Source organism: Cladophialophora carrionii, assembly GCF_000365165.1.
Source record: "Cladophialophora carrionii CBS 160.54 unplaced genomic scaffold supercont1.10, whole genome shotgun sequence".
NCBI lineage: Eukaryota > Fungi > Ascomycota > Eurotiomycetes > Chaetothyriales > Herpotrichiellaceae > Cladophialophora > Cladophialophora carrionii.
This window is the reverse complement of record NW_008481817.1, coordinates 90,443-108,083: the sequence shown is the minus strand read 5'-3', so window position 1 is coordinate 108,083 and position 17,641 is coordinate 90,443. Positions and strand designations below refer to the sequence as shown.

Sequence of the window (17,641 nt, the reverse complement as noted above, 5' to 3'; positions counted from 1 at the left end):
GCGCCATAGAAGCAGGAGCGTCTCGGGTGTGGACCGACGCTCAACCGAGTTCTCCATCTGTCCAGGACACAGCATGTGTTTTTACAGCGTATGATCGACTGTACCAGGCCTTCCTAGGCGCCTGGCATACAGGTTGAGCAGGACACGGCTCAGATGCAGTACCCAGTATCAGCAAGTCACGCCAGAGAGGCGTCCGACATGCACATGTCTGGGAGGCTGTTGTGCCGTGCGGCATTCTCCCATCAAGTCGGAGACTGGGGCGCCAGGGCCCACGACAAGTGTGTGGCAAGATGTTTCAGACATGCTCAAGATTTTCTAGAACCAGCGCTGTCAACGGGTCGCGCAAAGATCGATCACTGTGTCTCAGAGCTCGAACTGGCTCAGATGTGGTAAAGCATATGGTGATCGCATCTTTTCTGTTTCCGTCCGGCAGGCTAGGGCCGCTTAGAGCTACCCACCAGGTGACAGCCAAGGCCTATGATCGTCCTCGGGCCTTCCCCACAGGAGCCGCCACAGAGGAGTGGATGGGGCCGGAGCAAACGGTGGAAACATGTCAGCAGAAGCCATGGGCCACGGCTGAGCAGTGCCCGCGAGGAACCACCCAGGCACCAGGACCAGCTCTCCGTTAATCACCGCACAACGCGCCGCTCACTGGGGTCCCTAGCTCGACCAGCAGGCCGCGTGCTCTGCCTTCGATGTGTGTCAGGTGCTCCAGGAGCTCAAACATGCGGGATGTGGTGGATTTGGAATGTATGACGGCAAGGATTGGGCCACGAACAGGTACCCAGTACGAGTGCTGCACCACATCTCGGGTCCCAGCTCCCCTCAAAGCTAAAAGCCAACTCGGAGAGCGGCTCAAGCAGATGGGTCAAACATCCATGGGCCTCCCTGCTTGCGCGGTGGACAGGGGAGCTGTTTTCGATGATGGCCCTGGTGGCCCCAGTGGTGCTAGGCGGCAAGCCGATGCCGCTCATGCCTGATTCGGCTGTTCAGGACGTTGTGGCTAGCTTCTCCTGCTTCTCTCACTTCGGCTGCTAGAACCGGGGAGGCTCCTAGCAGCGAAGGCGCACCCTAGCTCGTTCGGGCTTGCGCATCAATCCGAATCTTCTCCCGCCAGCCAGGTGAACGGAGCAGCCAGTGCCCAAAATCCAGCATCGACGGTCAAGAAGTCTCATTCCACCGGGTGCGAAGCTCCATGTTCGAGCCGGACCCTCTTCTGGCGTGTTCCCACGCCACGCGCCCCGGCAGTTCACCTCGTGCCTGGCTGCTGGTCTATATGTCGACCTACCCCTTTACGGGCGTGGTTGGAGCTGGGCCACAGCTGTTTTGTTCTCTCCCAAACGGCTTCCTTGCTTAGAGGTCCAGGGAGCCGTGAAGATCTGGCCCTAAATTTCGTTGGATGCCGATCGACAGATCACTCAGAAAAAGCGCATGGTCATCGCGAGACCACTTCGGGCTCACGGTCGAGCCTTTACACCCGCCTCCTTCTGCCCGTAGGCGCGCTCTCTTTGATATTCTAGCGACAATTTCGGCTGACCTGTCTGTGAGAGTGGCGACCACTCGCATCGCATCACTCTCGCTACTCCTCAGCGGAACCAGTAGGCCAAGGTCGGACATTTACCTGTCTCCATTCTTGCACCTCGCTTCTGTCGTTGCAGTAACACGGCCAACAACGCCCAACTGAGGACTCTCTCTGCATTGACACGGCGCTTTCCTCTCTCCCCTGTTGCTATGGACTGAGATTTCTGGACGCCGCTGCCATCTATCGGTCCAGGTTCGGAACGTGGCGGGTGGGCATGCCTCGACATCGCAAGAGAACTCGTTCCTGAAGAGTGGGAAAAAGGCCTTCCTGCGACTCTCCACGACGACCGGCAACAGTCTGATCCGAATGAAAAGATGACCGAGTCGTTGTCCTCGAAAGAGTCGCCGCCCGCCTCCGGCTCGGGCATGTGGGTGAGCGCCCACGAGCTGGATCGTGCATCTCATCCATCGTCTGCATCCGCACAACATCTCGGTCCGGGGCTGTTTTCAGCGGAGCCTGCTGCCATGTCATCTTACTATAGCCCTCACGACATGGGGCCGCTGTCCCCCAATGAAGGCATTTCTCGTCTGGGGGAGAACTTACGGCCAAGCAGTGGAGCCCAGAGTACTCCCTCCCCATCTCAGATTTCGGCCGTCATGATGCACAATCCCAAGAGGGCGTACAGGCAACGACGGAAGGATCCGAGTTGCGACGCATGTCGCGAACGCAAGGTCAAGGTCCGTTGCGCACCGCCTCCTCGAGCAAACATACGCTAACGATCCCCCACAGTGCGATGCGACAGAGACGGCGAGTTGCACCGAGTGCTCCAGCCGCAATGTCCGCTGTCAGTTTACCAAAGACACCAACCGCCGCATGTCGTCAATCAAGTGAGTGGATGGCCTCCCGTCCCGTCCCGACGACCTCTGACGTTCGCAGACAAGTACAGGACCTAGAAAGACAACTGTTGGAAGCCCGCCAGCAGCTCGAGCGATACCATGCCGTCGAGCGCAAACCTGATCTTTCCGCGGACGGTCGACCCAACACCGCCTCCTCCGTCTACGCTGAGTTCCCGTCTATTGGCAAATCACCACGCAGGATGTTGAAAGCAAGAGCCCCTCAGGATCTCACAAGTGCCAGAGTGCAGTTGAATGATGTCGGTCGTGGGTTGCTGAAACCGCCGGTCACCGGAGTCCAGCTTCCATCGCACACTACGCACATTCGAGTTTCAGATCTACAGGGATTGCCTGCGCGACCCGCGGCCGAACGCTTGCTGCATTACTATCACGAATACATCCACCGCCTATTCCCTGTCCTGTACTGGCCCAAGTTTCAGCGAAATTTTGCCATCGCAATGGAGCAGGGGAGCGCGCAGTCGTTGGCGACGGACTGGGTGGCGACCCTGTACGCGGTCCTCGCCTGTGGCGCACTGGCCACACATGACCGTGGCCGGCTGCCCGAAGCGCAGGACTATTTGACCAGGGCCATCTCGACCATCAATTTCTGGGAGGATGACGTGTCTACAAACCAGGCCATAGTGGCGTTCCTCGCCAGCATTGCCCTGATCGAGATGAACCGCAAGTCGGCGAGTTGGATATGGTTGGGCTCTGCAATCCGTATTGTGCAGGACCTGGGTCTGCATGTGCAGGGGGGGCAGTGGTCACCCGTGGAGGGCGAAATGCGCAAACGCATCTGGTATTCCTTCTACGTGTGGGACCGGTAGGCCATTTCTCTAAAACTGACTGACTTTTTCCTGACTAACGGCCACAGCCTGCTTGCGCTGGAGCTGGGAAAGCCCATGCTCATCAACGACGACGAATGCGACACCGAATATCCACAGGTGCTCGACGAAGAGCGCCTGATGGCCGACGACTTGCATACTCCGTTTCCCCCGACCCTCTTACTTGCCAACATCCACATCGCACGGCTCATGGCGCCCCTGGCCAAGACGTTTAGATCGCTCTGCATCACCAGCGAGGCCCTGACCAAGTTCGAAACGCATCTGGGCGAATGCCTGCACTTGTTTCCTCGGCCATTACAGCTCTCGTCGACGGCGGGTCTAGATCCTTGTATCATGGCGCCACTTATATCGTTTCAAAATACACGCATACTGCTCCACCGTCACAATCTGTCACCGTCATGCTCTCCAGAACAGCGAGCCCACGCCATTGAGCAATGTCTACATGCTTCCCGCGATACGGCAAGCGCTCTCTCGAGATGCATGTTACCACACGTTCAGGCGCATGACTGGGAGCAACGGTTCGTCCTTGCTGCAAGCACTATGCTGTGTACGCATCTGTGGAGATGCATGCTCTTTCTGCTCTTTCGGCAAGTTTGGGATGCATTTTTCTTACTGCTACGGGCGGCTTCGACAATCGACGACGCTCGAAGCATCAACATTTGCTGTGGGAGGCACCTCTCCTTCTTCCTCCGCTGTCTGGTCGAGCGGGTAGAGAAAGCGAACAGCATCGACATTGACCAAGACGAGGAACTCCTGGTCTACCTGTCGGCCGACCTTCAAGCCAGTACCAACAGCTGGGTATGGGGCAGTGCCGAGACAGGCACCCATCTCAGCCGGCGGCAAAAGCATGGCCGACCTAGGAACACGCACAATGAGCACGAGGCACAAGGTAGCTCGGGCGCCAAGTCACCGTCGTGGGACAACATGTTGTCCGAGGAAGAAAAGCACGATTGGGGGGGCTGGCAACACATTGAAAATTCAGCGCGATACCTGCAACAATTGACCGAGAGACAACGTTATCCACACAATCATATTCCGCAGCAGCCACTCCCCAGGTCGCCCTTATCCAACGGTCCAGCTGCCGGGATTTCAGGACCGAGGCTGGCACCGATCACCATACCGAACGAACCACCAGATACAAACCGAGCCCGAATGACCATAGCGAATATCATTTAGTTCCCAGACTACAGGCGCTGCTATGAGTGGTTGAAGAATTGATGATTGACGTACATACGACGAGGAACAGGCAGCGTGTTGCCCCGTTTTTGCACTTCTGAGATACCCAGCAATCAGGATCAGATCCAGCATATACTTTACTTTCCAGAAACCGTCCCAAATCCCGTCCGGAAGCTTTGCTGACCGGATTGAATAGATCCAGTTGCGGCGTAAGCAGACCAAGTATCACTCTGTCCCACCAGCTCACCACATCAGACGATCAGGTCGAAGCCCATCGCCCTCCTTCCAGCTTCGCCACCTAGAATACCGGCCTCGCCCGTGTGCAGCTTGAAGGTATTCTCTGCAGGCCCTGACCGGAAATCCTCCGGGGGTCGGCCGTTCAGAAAGTCTTGCAGTTGTCGTTTGATATAGCTCTTGTTCTCCTCCGTCCTCGGGGTTGCGGCAATGTAGGCCACACTGGCTTCGTGGTCCCCATTGTGTTCGACTTCTACCGCGTGACACATCTGCGAAATCCGTTAGCCTGTCCAGAGCACCGATCTTTTGAAGAAGGCGATTAACGTACGTCTGCGTGCCACCAGACGGTGTCTCCTGGATTCATGCTTGGAATACCGACCATGCATTCCTGGAGGCGAAGGTGAGGGTGCGAAGTGGGACTCAACAGCTGGCTATCATCCCTGAACGTTCCCGGGAACCACGGGTCCTCGACATCAAAGGTCCATTTGCTGGCGTCCATGACGTCTGCCTCGGCCTCTGGGGCTCGGAAAAAGGGCCGCAGCAACAAGTATGCAATGGTCCATTTGACGTTGGGGTAGAGCATCAGACTGCCTTCGCCCAAGCCGGCGGACGTCAGGGCTGTCCAGCCCTGAAAAGCCCGGAAAACTCGTGAGTGGGCGCTGCCCGGGAACATTGCTTGATTGGCGTGTTGGCGGGCGCTCAGGTCATAGTTGTCGAGTGCCTCGGGGTTCCCTGAGAAGACGGCGGCATAGACAGATTGATAGGTGGGATCAGCCCAACGGCACAGACTCCCTGCATCTACATGTGGGCCGAGGCCGCGAAAGGCCACGCCGGGAGGTCGAATCCGAACCCCATCCGCATACGACAACGGCTCGGGCGAGTAAGATGACCCAGGCTCGTCGTGCCACCAAGAGTTGAGCTCCCTGCTGAGCTTGAGCTGGTTTGGATGCGAGCGCGCGGCCATCTGCGTCGGAGAATAGTACAAGTTGAGGATGAAGGGCGTCTCTGCGGGCCAGCCTGTGTCGGGGGTCAGCGACAACATGCTCTTCCATAGCACGTGGTTGGCCCGCGAGAGACATCACCTACCGCCAATCGATGCTCGGTTGGCAGCAACATATTCCTTCAGGTCCTTGAACCACTCGTTGGCTTGCTCCTGATTGAACACGCCTCGCACGACAAAGCATCCGACGTCCTTCAAGGCCTGCTTCCTTTCCGGCGTCAGGTCGAAGACTTCTTCGAACGTGACCTCGGGGATGGCGGAAGTTCCTTGCTCGGCGACACGACCGGTCACGGATTCCAGCTCCTGGCATACCTTGAGCCAGCTCTTGATGATATTGTCCTTGCCGTACTTGTCGGCAATGGATCTTTTGTACCCGACGAGGTCATCGCCGTGCTCGGCCTTCGCGGCCGTGAACTCGGGCCAGTCTGGCCAGCTAAGCAGGCGTCCCGGCATGACTCTGTGGGAGGACCTTTGGACTGATCAATTGCCACTGTCCAACGACCTACGGGCCTATAAATGGTCTGGGTGGTGTCCAATGCAGTGAATAGAGCGAAACTCATCGGATATCCACGATGGACGAGGACGACTGGACCTGGACCTCAAGGCGTCCAGTCGAGCATTCTTGCAAGCTTTCGGTGACTGGGAGGCAAGCCGCACGGAAATCTTCACCGCGCACTGCACAGGCAACTGGATACTATCCAACTGGGCGACTGTCGACCGATTCGGAAATCTACACCCATCATGCGGACATTGCCGTCGCAGCCGTTCGGCCATTCAAGTGACCAGATGTCTGCTTGGTGCCAGCCTCGTCCGCTATCAGCACCTGTGCAGATAAGGCGAAGTCAAAAGAACGGCATGCCAGGGCCAGAAAGCCAGAACAACCAGTGTGAAGGCAGCCCGCAGATTGGCCGGTTGTGCGGACACCTTGGAGCCAGGTTGGTCGAGATAACGGCCTTGCGCGATGGAACACGGTTGAGCTGTTGGACAGTACTATGTGCGGGCATGGTCACTATATAGATAGAGCGGGTCCTCGCGGCGTGGAGCATGGATTCGCCATGATATCGACCTTGACGGCAAGGCTCCTTTGTACCAGTCTTTGCCATATAACAGAATAGGCAGTATGACACTCCGTTGGGAGCTCCCGGCTAGGGTACCTCAGCGGTCATGGCTCGCCTGCACCATACTGATCCTCACATCATGCGTGACGTCGACTGTCAGTATCATACGACACAACATTCCCTTCTGAATGACGCCGCTGACGGGGAGACTGCAGACGCTTGGCTTTGACGGGTCGATGATGAACGGCCTGAACATCCTGCCCTCGTACACGGACTACTTCACCTTGACCACGACCACGCTGGCGCTCAACACGGCATCGGTGTGGATGGGCAGCGCGATCGCGGGCATCACATTCGCCAAAGTCCCCGACTGGATCGGCCGAAAATGGGCCCTGTTGGCGGGTGCAGTCGTCACGATCGTGGGTGTCATCCTCCAGGCCGCCGCCCAGAACATCGCCATGTTTGTCATTGCGAGGATCATCATTGGGTTTGGCACCGGCGCCTCTTCCATCGCTGCTCCCGTGTACTTGTCCGAGACGGTCCCGGTCAAGCTCCGAGCGCTGTCGCTGGCTCTGCTGTATGATTTCTGGTATGTCGGTGAGTACATTTCCCCCCCTTTTGGTCCACCTAGGTGGCCGGGTATAGGTGAGAAGCTGACAGAGCGAATCAGGTGGGTTGATCGCCGCGGGTATCACTTATGGCACTGCAAAGATGGACTCGACGTGGGCATGGCGCCTCCCGTCAGCGCTCCAGGGACTGTTTAGCCTTCTCTGCATCATCCTCATTCCCTTCACACCAGAGTCTCCGCGATGGCTCCAGAACCAGGGACGCAGTCAAGACGCTCTGCTGGCATTGGCCCAGACACATTCGAACGGCAACGTCGACGACCCTGCCGTGATGGTCCAATTCCGGCAGATCACCGACACGCTGGCCTTCGAGAAGTCGTTTGAGCAACCGACGTTCGTCAAGCAACTTGTCGACAGCTCGTCCACGCGCAGACGCATCTTCCTGGTCTGCACCGTGGCCGTTTTCTCCATGCTTTCCGGCAACAACATCATCTCGTACTACTTCGGCACTATGTTGACGCAGGCCGGCGTCACCGACCCCACCACGCAACTGGAGATCAACATCATCTTGAATGCCTGGTGTCTCGCCGTCTCTCTCGTCGGCACCGCCATGGCTGACAAGCTCGGCCGAAAATCCCTCGCCGCCATCTCCACCGGGCTGCTGACCGTCTTCATCTTCCTGGTCGGCGCCCTGACCAAGGTGTACGGAGATTCCCACAACAACCACTCGGGCATCTACGGCACGGTTGCCGCAATCTTTCTGTTTCAGGGGGCCTATAGCTTTGGCTGGACGCCCCTCACGGTGCTGTACCCGCCTGAGGTGCTCAACTATGGCATCCGCTCCCTCGGCATGGGTATCTATACGTTCCTCGTCAATGGCGTCGGCCTGATGGTCACCTTCTCGTTCCCGTTTGCCCTGGAGGCCATCGGGTGGAAGACGTACATGATCAACGGCGCGTGGGACGTGGTCGAACTGGTCGTCGTGTTGGTCTTCTGGGTGGAGACCCGTGGACGCACCCTCGAGGAAATCGATGAGAATCTCGATGGCGAGGTCCACTCCGCGGCGCCAAAACTGCAGGCCATTATGGGGGTTGCGCCGGCGGAGAGAGCCGAGATTGTCGATGCACTCGAGTTGGGGAAGGACAAGGACGTCGAGGTCCGAGGTGAGGTTAGAGAGGTCACGAAGGAGTAGGGCGATGGTGTATGAGCCCGCTGTTTTGCCATCATTTGCCAATCCTGTCGCGGGAGGTAGTTGCATCCCAAAGGTCGACAGGTTGACACTGAGTAGATATCAATGCTGCTGAACTGCTTGTGGTGTCCACGTCCTGTTGGCGCTCGCTTGCCTTGTTGCAACAGCAATGTGTCTCCATTGAACTGGTCAGCGGCTGTTCTCTTGCATCGTATCGTCTCTTGCGCCAGACGCGGCTACTAGCTGTCAGCTGCCCCGTTCTTCTATATGTTACTTGTGTCCAGAATGAGAGTGTTCGGCGTTTTCCCGTACGTGTGTACAGATGCGGCCGAGTCCAAGCATGACTGACCGATGCCGAATTAGGGATGCGAAATTGCGAGGTGGGAAGCTTAAAGCTCGGCCGTGGCGTCGATTCCTTCTGCCGAGGTGATACAGTCATTAAATTGTGTGATTAACTCCGTGCAGAGAAGACTCACTCACTTTGAGCTCGCATGGTCGTGAACGCCTCGGCGAAATCTCGTCCACCACCATGAAGCGTGGCACGACCTGACACTCTTGTGCAATGCCAGAGCCATACTCATCGCCACCCCTCTCGGTCAAACGGGCAACGGCTTGCGAATCCTGCCACGCGAGAAAGGTCCGTTGTGATCTCAACCTGCATGAAAGCACGCGCCATTGCTGCTCGAATTGCCGGGACTCGCAGAGAGCGTGCTTGTAAGTTGAGGTGCTCACAGGACATGAGGGAGCTTTGTATTGACCATTTACTACCACAGACCACACACGAGGAAACGCCGGCGGGTTGACGCAGAGAAGGATGCGAGCCCGCGACCCGTTGAAGACAAGAAGGCGAAATCTCTGACCCACGGCGACGGGCCCGACACACCAGCCCAGCAGGCCAGCTATCTCGGCCGGAGCGACTATCTCACCGCCCACTTGGACATCGACGAGGATGATGCGACCCACTACAACGGCCCCGGCCTACGTGCGGGCGCCTTTCAGCATTTCGAGGCCCGGATCAGACGCAACGTCTCGTCGCTGGAGATCCCGAGAGGGACGTTGAGGCAGAGTCTGCTGCGGAATTTCCTGCACTGGTGTCGTCCGTGGATGCCCCTGGTCAGTGAAACAGACTTGGAGAGGCTCGACGCCAGGAATCAGGATACGCTGCTTGTGACGGCGACCCTCGTGGCCGGGAGTATCGTCTCGTCCGCGCCCGAGGCCGCGGACCACGGGCGGCGATGCTACCAGCGCGCCAAAGTGCTGTTCTACACCAATGGGGAGCAAAACCATCTGCACACCATCATGGCCATCCTGTTTCTGCAGTGGCTGAACCCGTCGGGCCCGGAGCACGTGTCCATTGACAACAGCAGCTTCTGGCTCCGAACGAGCGTCGCGCTCGCCCATCAGATCGGGCTTCATCGCGAGCCCGATCCCAGAATGGCCGAGGCGAGGCTGCGCCGAAGGATCTGGTGGGCACTGGTTGTAAGTACGGTTGGACCAACGACCACCCTCATCACGTACGTGTAGATCGATACCGAGCGTTGCTAATGGATGGCGTGGCAACAGTCCAGAGACAATCTGATAGCCACGAGTCACGGGCGCCCCAGGGCCATCAACGCCGAAGACTCGAATGTGCGACCTCTACGTGTGGATGATTTCGAAGCCGGCGACAACGACGCCCTCCTCTTCATGCAGTTCGTCCAGATCACCTCGATCCTCGGAGACATGACGGAACACTACCGACGCGGGACGCTTTCGGACCGCAAAAAGATCGACTTTGAAGACTCGCTCCGGGCATGGCTGAACGCCGTGCCGTCGAGTCTGCGGCTGTACCGTCGCGGGACCGAGACGGAGGCGGCGGCAGAGACGAAGAAGGGTAACAATAGACTGACCGAGTACGACTTCAAGTTCCGCCAGCTGCACGTCCTGTACTTCACCGCGCTGATCATCCTCTTCCGCCACGACAACAAGAACGACCCGCCCGCGCCGGTGTCGTTGCTGGCCGCGTCCTTCATTTCCGGTATCTTCGAGGAATACCTCACGCACGAAGACATCCCGCATCTGCCCGTGACGGCGATCTTCTACCTCATGGTCGCGGCGCTGCTTCAACTGTCGTACCAGCGATTCCCCTCGCTGGCCGCCCACCGCAACGAGGAGATCGACATCATCCGACTCTCGCTGGACGGACTGAAGAAGAGGTTCCCCTCGGCCATCGGCGCCGAGAGGGTCGTCAATCAGATGATGAACAACCATTCGACGTCCGTCCAAGACACCGCGGAATCAACGCGCATGAACTTGACACCTGAGGAGGCCGAGTTTTTCGCCCCCTTTGGCCCCGAGTTGTGTCGCCAGTGGGGGTCCATCTTCGGTCCTCGCCCGGCGGGACCGTCTGCAATGACCACCGACGTTGCTGGAGTGGGCCGCCACAGCGTTGATCCTCGAGCTCACGCTACCGCTGACGCCAATGGCGTGCTAGCGACGGCAGCAGGCCAGGGACATCACCACCATACAGAGCATCATGTCATTGGGACGACGAGCACCACCACCACCGGAGACGTGGCGGGCCGTTCAGATGCGCCGTGGGATGTCGGTGGTACGCTCCTCCTCTCACAGGACGAGGACACTCTGTTCTCCAGCGAACAGACGCTGGACACCGTCGGCCGCTGGTGGTGGGCCGACTGGGTGCCCGAGGCGGATTTGGATTTCTTGTCCAAGTCGTTGTGACTAGAGCGCGGGTGATGTGTGTGTGTGTGTGTGAGCCTGGTCTTCCTCACGATGCGGTGGTAGGGTGATGTCTAATACTCAGTGTAATGGAGACATTGCCACTGCCATTAATGTCGATCATCGTCGACGTCACTTTCGATGTCGGTATTGACATTACTATCACCAGTCGACTCCGCGTTCGACTTCGTTATCGACGTCTACATCGGTTCTGTTCGTGATGTCAAGACATTAAAATGTATAGGGGAAATGAAGATCTCATTAGACATCGACATTCCAAAGATGGCGCGAGTCCGCCCAGGCTTCTGGAAAACTTGAACAGGATGCACGCCGCCCAGGCTTCTACTTGAACAAGATACACGCCTCGATCACTATGGCAAGAAACCATTGAACAGTGACTACAGCGCCGAACGCTGTCGACTGCATCGAACGTTGACTATCGACTACGCCGACACACTCGTCTTTCGATGGCCGTACTCGACATTTGCCAAAGCATCCCCCTCCTCGACGGTCGCCACTCCACCCTGGACCCTCGCGTTCCTCAATTCTTCCTCGGTGATGGTCTTGACCGGCCCGACGAACCAGTGCCTGCCGCCCCATTTCGGGAAGAACCAGCCCACCAGGCTGATGATCGTGATGATGCCAATGCATATTGGCGCGTAGTTCAAGGTGTCCGCGTCCACGGGATACAGTTGCGGCAGCAAGAGGACGGCAAACAGGAACAGAATGTACGCCGACGCCACGATGGCCAGCGGGAGGGAAAACCTGCCGAGGTTCCATTTGGCGGGCACGAAGGATTTGCGCCCGACCGTGTGGCGGGCGATGATGGGGATCAGATACGACACGTTGGTCGCGATGGTCGCGGTGGCGGTGATGGCGGAGAAGGCCACGGCCGAGCCGATGACCGCCGTCGTGATGGCACAGGACATGACGAACACGAGCAGACCCGCGTTGACCGCCATCTTCCGCTTGGAGAGCTTCTTGAAGATGAAGCTGAAGGGGAGCACGCCGTCGCGCGAGATGGCGTACGTGACGCGTTGGGCGCTCATGAAGCATGACGCCGTCGCGCACGTGCTGTCCACCCAGAGCAGTGACAGGATGGCCACGGCGCCGTTGTCGCCGATGAGCTGTACCAGGTATTCGGCCCAGTTGTTCGCGTACGTGGCCGAGATGATGCCGTCAAAGTCCTGCAGGCAGAGGAGGATGATGATCAGCGTGGGCACGGACAGGATCCAGGCCGAGAAAGTCGACGTGTAGATCCCCTTGGCCACCACCGTCGATGCTTGCTTCGTCTCTTCAGCAAGGTGCGCCGACGCGTCGTAGCCGTAGAAGACCCAAGCGCCGAACAGGACCGAGATAACCCTAGCCATTTAACTTAGCTGGACCGCACCATACGGCATCGGGCCAAAAGAGAAAATGGGCCAACGTTACAGTGACTTACCAGCAATAACCATCAGACGCCTGCTTCGTGTCGCCGAGGTTGATGCCGTTGTAGAACAACCCGAAGGCTCCGTGGCTGCTGTTGAAATGCTTCTCCGAGGCCTTGATCGGGAACCAGATCCAGTACATGAAGAACAGGCTGAAGAAGATGGCCACCGCGAACCGGAAATAGTACTGGAGCAGTCTCGGGTTGTAGATGTTCGGCATCATGGCGAAGATCATGCCGATCGACGTGAGCAGCCAGAGGAACCATCCCTTGTGCAGGACCTCGCTGTCGGGATACTTGATCATGAGCGCCGAAACCAAGAAATTCGTACTGCCTTGTTGTACCCCTGGGACGACAGAAATCCATCCTGCCCAGTTCCACCAGGCGGTAAGCCAGCTCAGGAAAGGCCCGTACTTCTCTCCTCCAAGACGGTAACTCCAGAAGTAGATGCCACCGGTCGTAGGCAAGGACGCCGCCAGCTCAGCCATCACTAAACTGACGATGCAAGACAGGCCGCCGACCATGGTCCAGTTGGCCAGCGCTGCCTGAGGGCCCCCAGTGTACATTACCCAGCCGAACAGCACGGGAATGCCAGAAATGAAGTTCATTGAAGTGAATGTGGCCGCCCAACTTTCGAAAAAGCCCAGGCAGCGGATGAACTCTTGCTTGTAACCCAGCGTTGCGAGATGGTATTCGTCATGGGTGAGGACGACGCCCACATCACTCGGTGCGCCGGCATCTTGGATCGAAGGGGATTCGGACGACGGAGGTGAGAGCTTGACATCCGTCTGTGTCGGTGTCTTTTCAATGGTGGAAGCCATGGTCGGGAGGCTGTGGCCAGAAAGACCACCTGAGACTTGCTGTATCGTGGACAACGGTTTCCCATCGTCTCCTGTACGTCCTCCATGTATATGTACCACCAGGGCGCTGAGCTAGTCGCGCCCCATCTCGGACATCTGCACTACCGGGGGTCTGGCCTCTAGACCTTGTAGCAGTAGTCCCTCCGTATGCCTGGGTTCCAATGCAAGTGATGAAGACCTATCAGCTTCAGACTTGCCGTTATCAACAAGCTCGCCCCGGCGGCGAGCTTAGTGATGTACGCCATGCCTATTGAGGTTCGAAATTGCGGAGAAGGTTGCCCTTGTCGAGCTATCCGTTCAAACTCGACAAAGTTCGACCATGCGATTCGGGCGCCCAAAAGGCTTATCGCTCGTGGTCGAATCCAGGGCTGTAACCCGGTAAACAGCTCCTGTCCGGACGCCCTTTTCTCTCGTGGGTTGCCGTTGTCGTCCACGATGTCGATCCGCGTTTTGCTGGTCGCTGTGGGTTGAGATGCAGCTTCTCCGGGGCCTTGGACCTATCAAATTTCAGATCCCTGAGGGGACGATAAGAATGTTCCGTGGGGTTGGACTGCAATCCGATGAACGATATGCTTTCGGCAGCCACAGGGTCGGTATTCTCGCATGATATTCTGCATGGAGTAGTCGCCTGTGACCGTATCACCGGGTTCACCATGTGCGGGAAGCGGCCGAACCGAACACGGTTGCCACCCCCGGTACGTTCACTCATCACCCATAAGAAGCCGTGATATGAGATTCCGACGCCAGTATAGACGAGCTTAGGGAATGAAGTCGGACACAGGCGGACATGTTGAGCCGCCACGCGAGTTGGTTCACCACCGCATGGACCATACTGATACAGACAAACTTGGACTCGGTCAAAGTCGCCTCAAATACATGAGCGCTGGGGAGAAGGACTCTTGGCGGTCCGAACGTATTGCAAGCAACGTATAATACAACCCACTTCAATTCAAACAAGGGCTGTGCTCGCCCGATCGCCATCTACCTGCCCGTCTTCTTTCTCTCGTAATATCGGAGAGGGGGATAACAGAGGAGGGTGATGGCTCCGGACATGTAGACGCCAACGTCACCGCCAAAAGGTCCAAATTTCCTGGCGATGGGGCCGACATACTAGCAGAGGCTGTTAGCAACAACACCATCCCGGGTGATGACGTTGACTTACCCAAACTTGAGCCATGCCAGGTACACCACCAGCAAGGTATCCTGCAAGCAGGGAGAAGGTAGCTGCGGCGCCCCATGGGAGCTTGTTCGGCATATCCCAAACCTCAAGGTTGTATCCTTCACCAGAACGCTTGCGGAACCATTGGTCCTCGATCAAGAGGATGAGAGTGAAAGATATGGTCCAGTAGCCGAGAAGGGACACGAAATCGGAAACAATGGTCGAGAGGTGGTCCTTTCCGATGATTGCGAGGAGAGCAACAACCAAGGCGACTCCAAAAGACCAGATGAACCGAGGAACTGCGTGGAACCAATGGCCGAGAAGTTGTATGGACAGGCCCGAAGAATAGTTGATGGCGATGTTGTTGCCAATGACACTGAAGGTGAGGATCACCAAGCAGAATTTGCTCCAACCCAACGGGTGGTAGATTTCGCGCAATAGGCCGCCCAAGCCATGATCCTCGTAGGCATCTGCGTAAGGTGGATACGCGTTCAAAATGGCGGCGTTGCCAATGCAAGAACCAACCACCGTCACGAAGACGGTGGGGAGCGTCACGCCAGCAAGGGTAAGGAAGAAAACCTTGGACGACTTGGTGGTGGCCGGGTAATTGCAGTAGTAGTCGGCAGCGATGGAGCACCATCCCGAGGAGCTCGAAAAGCAAATGGCCATGAAGCTGAGCCACGAGCCGGCAATCTCGAGATTTGATGCCGGGAATCCTGGAGCGTGAGCGCCGACGTGTGGCGCAGCTTGACCGATCAAGACACAGATGAGGATGAAGGACACAATCCAGCTGTATTTTTCGACGGTGTGGATGATGGAAAAACCAAAGACGGACACAACATAGGATATGATCGCCACGATGACGCAGCCCACGGCAATGGACATTGTGTAGTCGCTGACAGCGCTCAGCATTTGCCCTGTGATGACCACATTGACGACAGCAAACCCGCCGCCAACGATCACATTCAGGACACTGCAGAGCTTTGCTCCCCAGAAACCAAATGAGTAGCGCGAGATTGCAATTTGTCGAAGCCCCGTCTTGGGTCCGAGAGTGCCAGTATATGCCGTGCAAAGTGCGCCGAGAAATGTACCAACAACGACAGCGGCGACAGACTGACCAAGTGTGAGGCCAAATTCCGGGCCAAGCACACCAAGAGGAAGCGTCCCAACGTGGCAGGTCATCGACCACCACATGAAAAAGATGTTGACCGTAGAAGGCGGACGTTTCTCTGCCTCCGGGATGCGGTCGATACCCTGTGTTTCGATTCCCATCTTTTCGTCTAGCCATGTCTCTCCTCTGCTCAACCAACGAAGGGGTGCAAAGCTGTTCTGGAGATGTCTTGCTCGCGCGACTTCGTACGCCGGAGTGACGCTGCCATGACGGATCTCAGGCTCGCCTGTTTCGTTGATCCCTGGTTGCTTTTCGACATCACCGTCCTTGGATATCTCCGAGGACGCGCTATGGGGCTCGATAGTCGCCATGTTTGGACGCGGAAGACGTCACGATTTGGCGACCTAAGCCCTGAGATGACGAGAAAGAGAAAGGTGTCGACAAGGCTTTCAAATTGCGCAAATGTGGAGGGTCGCTCTGATGGCAGCTACCGGGACATTAAATAGAGTATGGGTGACAGATAACACGAGCAACTGTGACAGCCACCATTGCGAGATTGTGCCACGAGCCGAAGCTTGATCGTATCTTACCTTGGTTAAGCACCGCGCCAGAGGTCTTCTTTACCGGACATGCCCCGTTCTAAGGGGTGTGAATGTGACCCTGGTTCCCCAAGAGAAGGATGATCTGGAAGACGGTTAGCGAGTAACGCTGCGGAGGCAGCCGATGGCAATGGAATAAGGTCTCCAAGTGGGAAGCAGTAGGCGAGCAGTTGATAAGGGCGATCCAGTCAGCGTGGTTGCATTGAACGGCAACGCCACATCCTTGATACATGGGGCGCGGGAGATATGGGAGCTTTGGAAACACCCCGGTCACTAGATGCGCCCGCTCGTGCTGGACCAGAACCTCGTACTGTGTGCAGACCCATTACGATTGCTCGCCGTGGGAGTAGGACGGACTCGTGTGATCAAGTGGGCCTGTCGCGGGTTGCGTAAATGGAGCTGTTGAGATGATTTGTGTTTTGGAACGACAAATGTGCAGCAGAATCGCCAAGCATTGACAAGCGAAACAAGCTCTCTGGGCATTCGCTTGGATTCTTCCACACATTCCTTGCACTCATTCGCTTGCCTAGAGACTTGCTTTTCCTCGCGTCGGAGAGCTTCCAGCATCCAATCTTCAGTAACTTGAGCGTCTCGGTCAAGGCCGACGGCGGCGTTCGTAAGCCTCAATCCTTATCTTTGACCGGGATCCTCTTTTCATGAGGAATGATTGGCTTGTGCTGCCAGTCCGCTGATCTTCCTGAAGCCCCGTCCCAAAGACAGATCCGCATGGAGCTCGCGAACATCGAGATGCGCTGCAGCACGACCTCCATATTATCGTCCTGTGTATATGATTATGGCGGTCTTGAGATAGACCCTCGTGCCCTAAAACGTGAAGACTCCACCCACACCCCTCCACAGAAGAACTCGGTAGAGTCGGCGAGGAATAGCCCCTCCCACACCCTTGTCTTATAAGCGCGAATGAGCTCTTAATCGTCAGGGCAGTAGCTTTGCTTCCGAGTGGCAACGAGTCTTCTACACGAGATGAGCACTGATATCCCCATTATCGACTTTGCACACGCGTCATCGTCGCCGGAGCAGCTAGGAGGTGAACTTCTGGCGGCTTGCACGGACTGGGGTATGTAGGCATAAGCCACGCATTGCGATGCACCTGCAAGGGTGCCATGTGGCCATACTAACGTCTCCTGGGCACAGGCTTTTTCTTCGTCGAGAACCATCCCATAGCAGAAGAGGACATTGATGGCATATTTGAACTGGTATGTCTGCTCGAGGAGTTTTTCCGACATGTCTGAGCGCAACGTTTCCGTGCCTCCATTCTTTAGTTCGT

General features: G+C 57.0%; 6 protein-coding genes across 6 annotated transcripts; 3 read left to right on the top strand and 3 right to left on the bottom strand.

Annotated features, from left to right (window-relative positions):
- Positions 1-2,046: 2,046 nt before the first annotated feature.
- G647_09514 (uncharacterized protein) lies at positions 2,047-4,436 on the top strand (the record flags this gene model as incomplete). The annotated part of the gene is made up of 4 exons (XM_008725508.1): positions 2,047-2,259; positions 2,312-2,409; positions 2,459-3,238; positions 3,290-4,436. The coding sequence occupies 4 exons, from the start codon at positions 2,047-2,049 to the stop codon at positions 4,434-4,436; spliced, it is 2,238 nt and encodes a 745-aa protein (XP_008723730.1).
- Positions 4,437-4,687: 251 nt separating this feature from the next.
- G647_09513 (uncharacterized protein) lies at positions 4,688-6,123 on the bottom strand (the record flags this gene model as incomplete). The annotated part of the gene is made up of 3 exons (XM_008725507.1): positions 4,688-4,939; positions 4,999-5,687; positions 5,757-6,123. 3 exons carry the CDS (start codon positions 6,121-6,123, stop codon positions 4,688-4,690), a joined length of 1,308 nt encoding a protein of 435 aa, XP_008723729.1.
- Positions 6,124-6,916: 793 nt separating this feature from the next.
- Positions 6,917-8,486, top strand: G647_09512 (uncharacterized protein; the record flags this gene model as incomplete). Its single annotated transcript, XM_008725506.1, has 2 exons — positions 6,917-7,325; positions 7,399-8,486. 2 exons carry the CDS (start codon positions 6,917-6,919, stop codon positions 8,484-8,486), a joined length of 1,497 nt encoding a protein of 498 aa, XP_008723728.1.
- A 656-nt stretch (positions 8,487-9,142) lies between these two features.
- Positions 9,143-11,204, top strand: G647_09511 (uncharacterized protein; the record flags this gene model as incomplete). Its single annotated transcript, XM_008725505.1, has 3 exons — positions 9,143-9,197; positions 9,226-9,962; positions 10,047-11,204. The coding sequence occupies 3 exons, from the start codon at positions 9,143-9,145 to the stop codon at positions 11,202-11,204; spliced, it is 1,950 nt and encodes a 649-aa protein (XP_008723727.1).
- Positions 11,205-11,644: 440 nt separating this feature from the next.
- On the bottom strand, positions 11,645-13,448 carry G647_09510 (uncharacterized protein; the record flags this gene model as incomplete). The annotated part of the gene is made up of 2 exons (XM_008725504.1): positions 11,645-12,563; positions 12,643-13,448. The coding sequence occupies 2 exons, from the start codon at positions 13,446-13,448 to the stop codon at positions 11,645-11,647; spliced, it is 1,725 nt and encodes a 574-aa protein (XP_008723726.1).
- A 1,020-nt stretch (positions 13,449-14,468) lies between these two features.
- Positions 14,469-16,128, bottom strand: G647_09509 (uncharacterized protein; the record flags this gene model as incomplete). Its single annotated transcript, XM_008725503.1, has 2 exons — positions 14,469-14,597; positions 14,650-16,128. 2 exons carry the CDS (start codon positions 16,126-16,128, stop codon positions 14,469-14,471), a joined length of 1,608 nt encoding a protein of 535 aa, XP_008723725.1.
- Between the last annotated feature and the right edge of the window lie 1,513 nt (positions 16,129-17,641).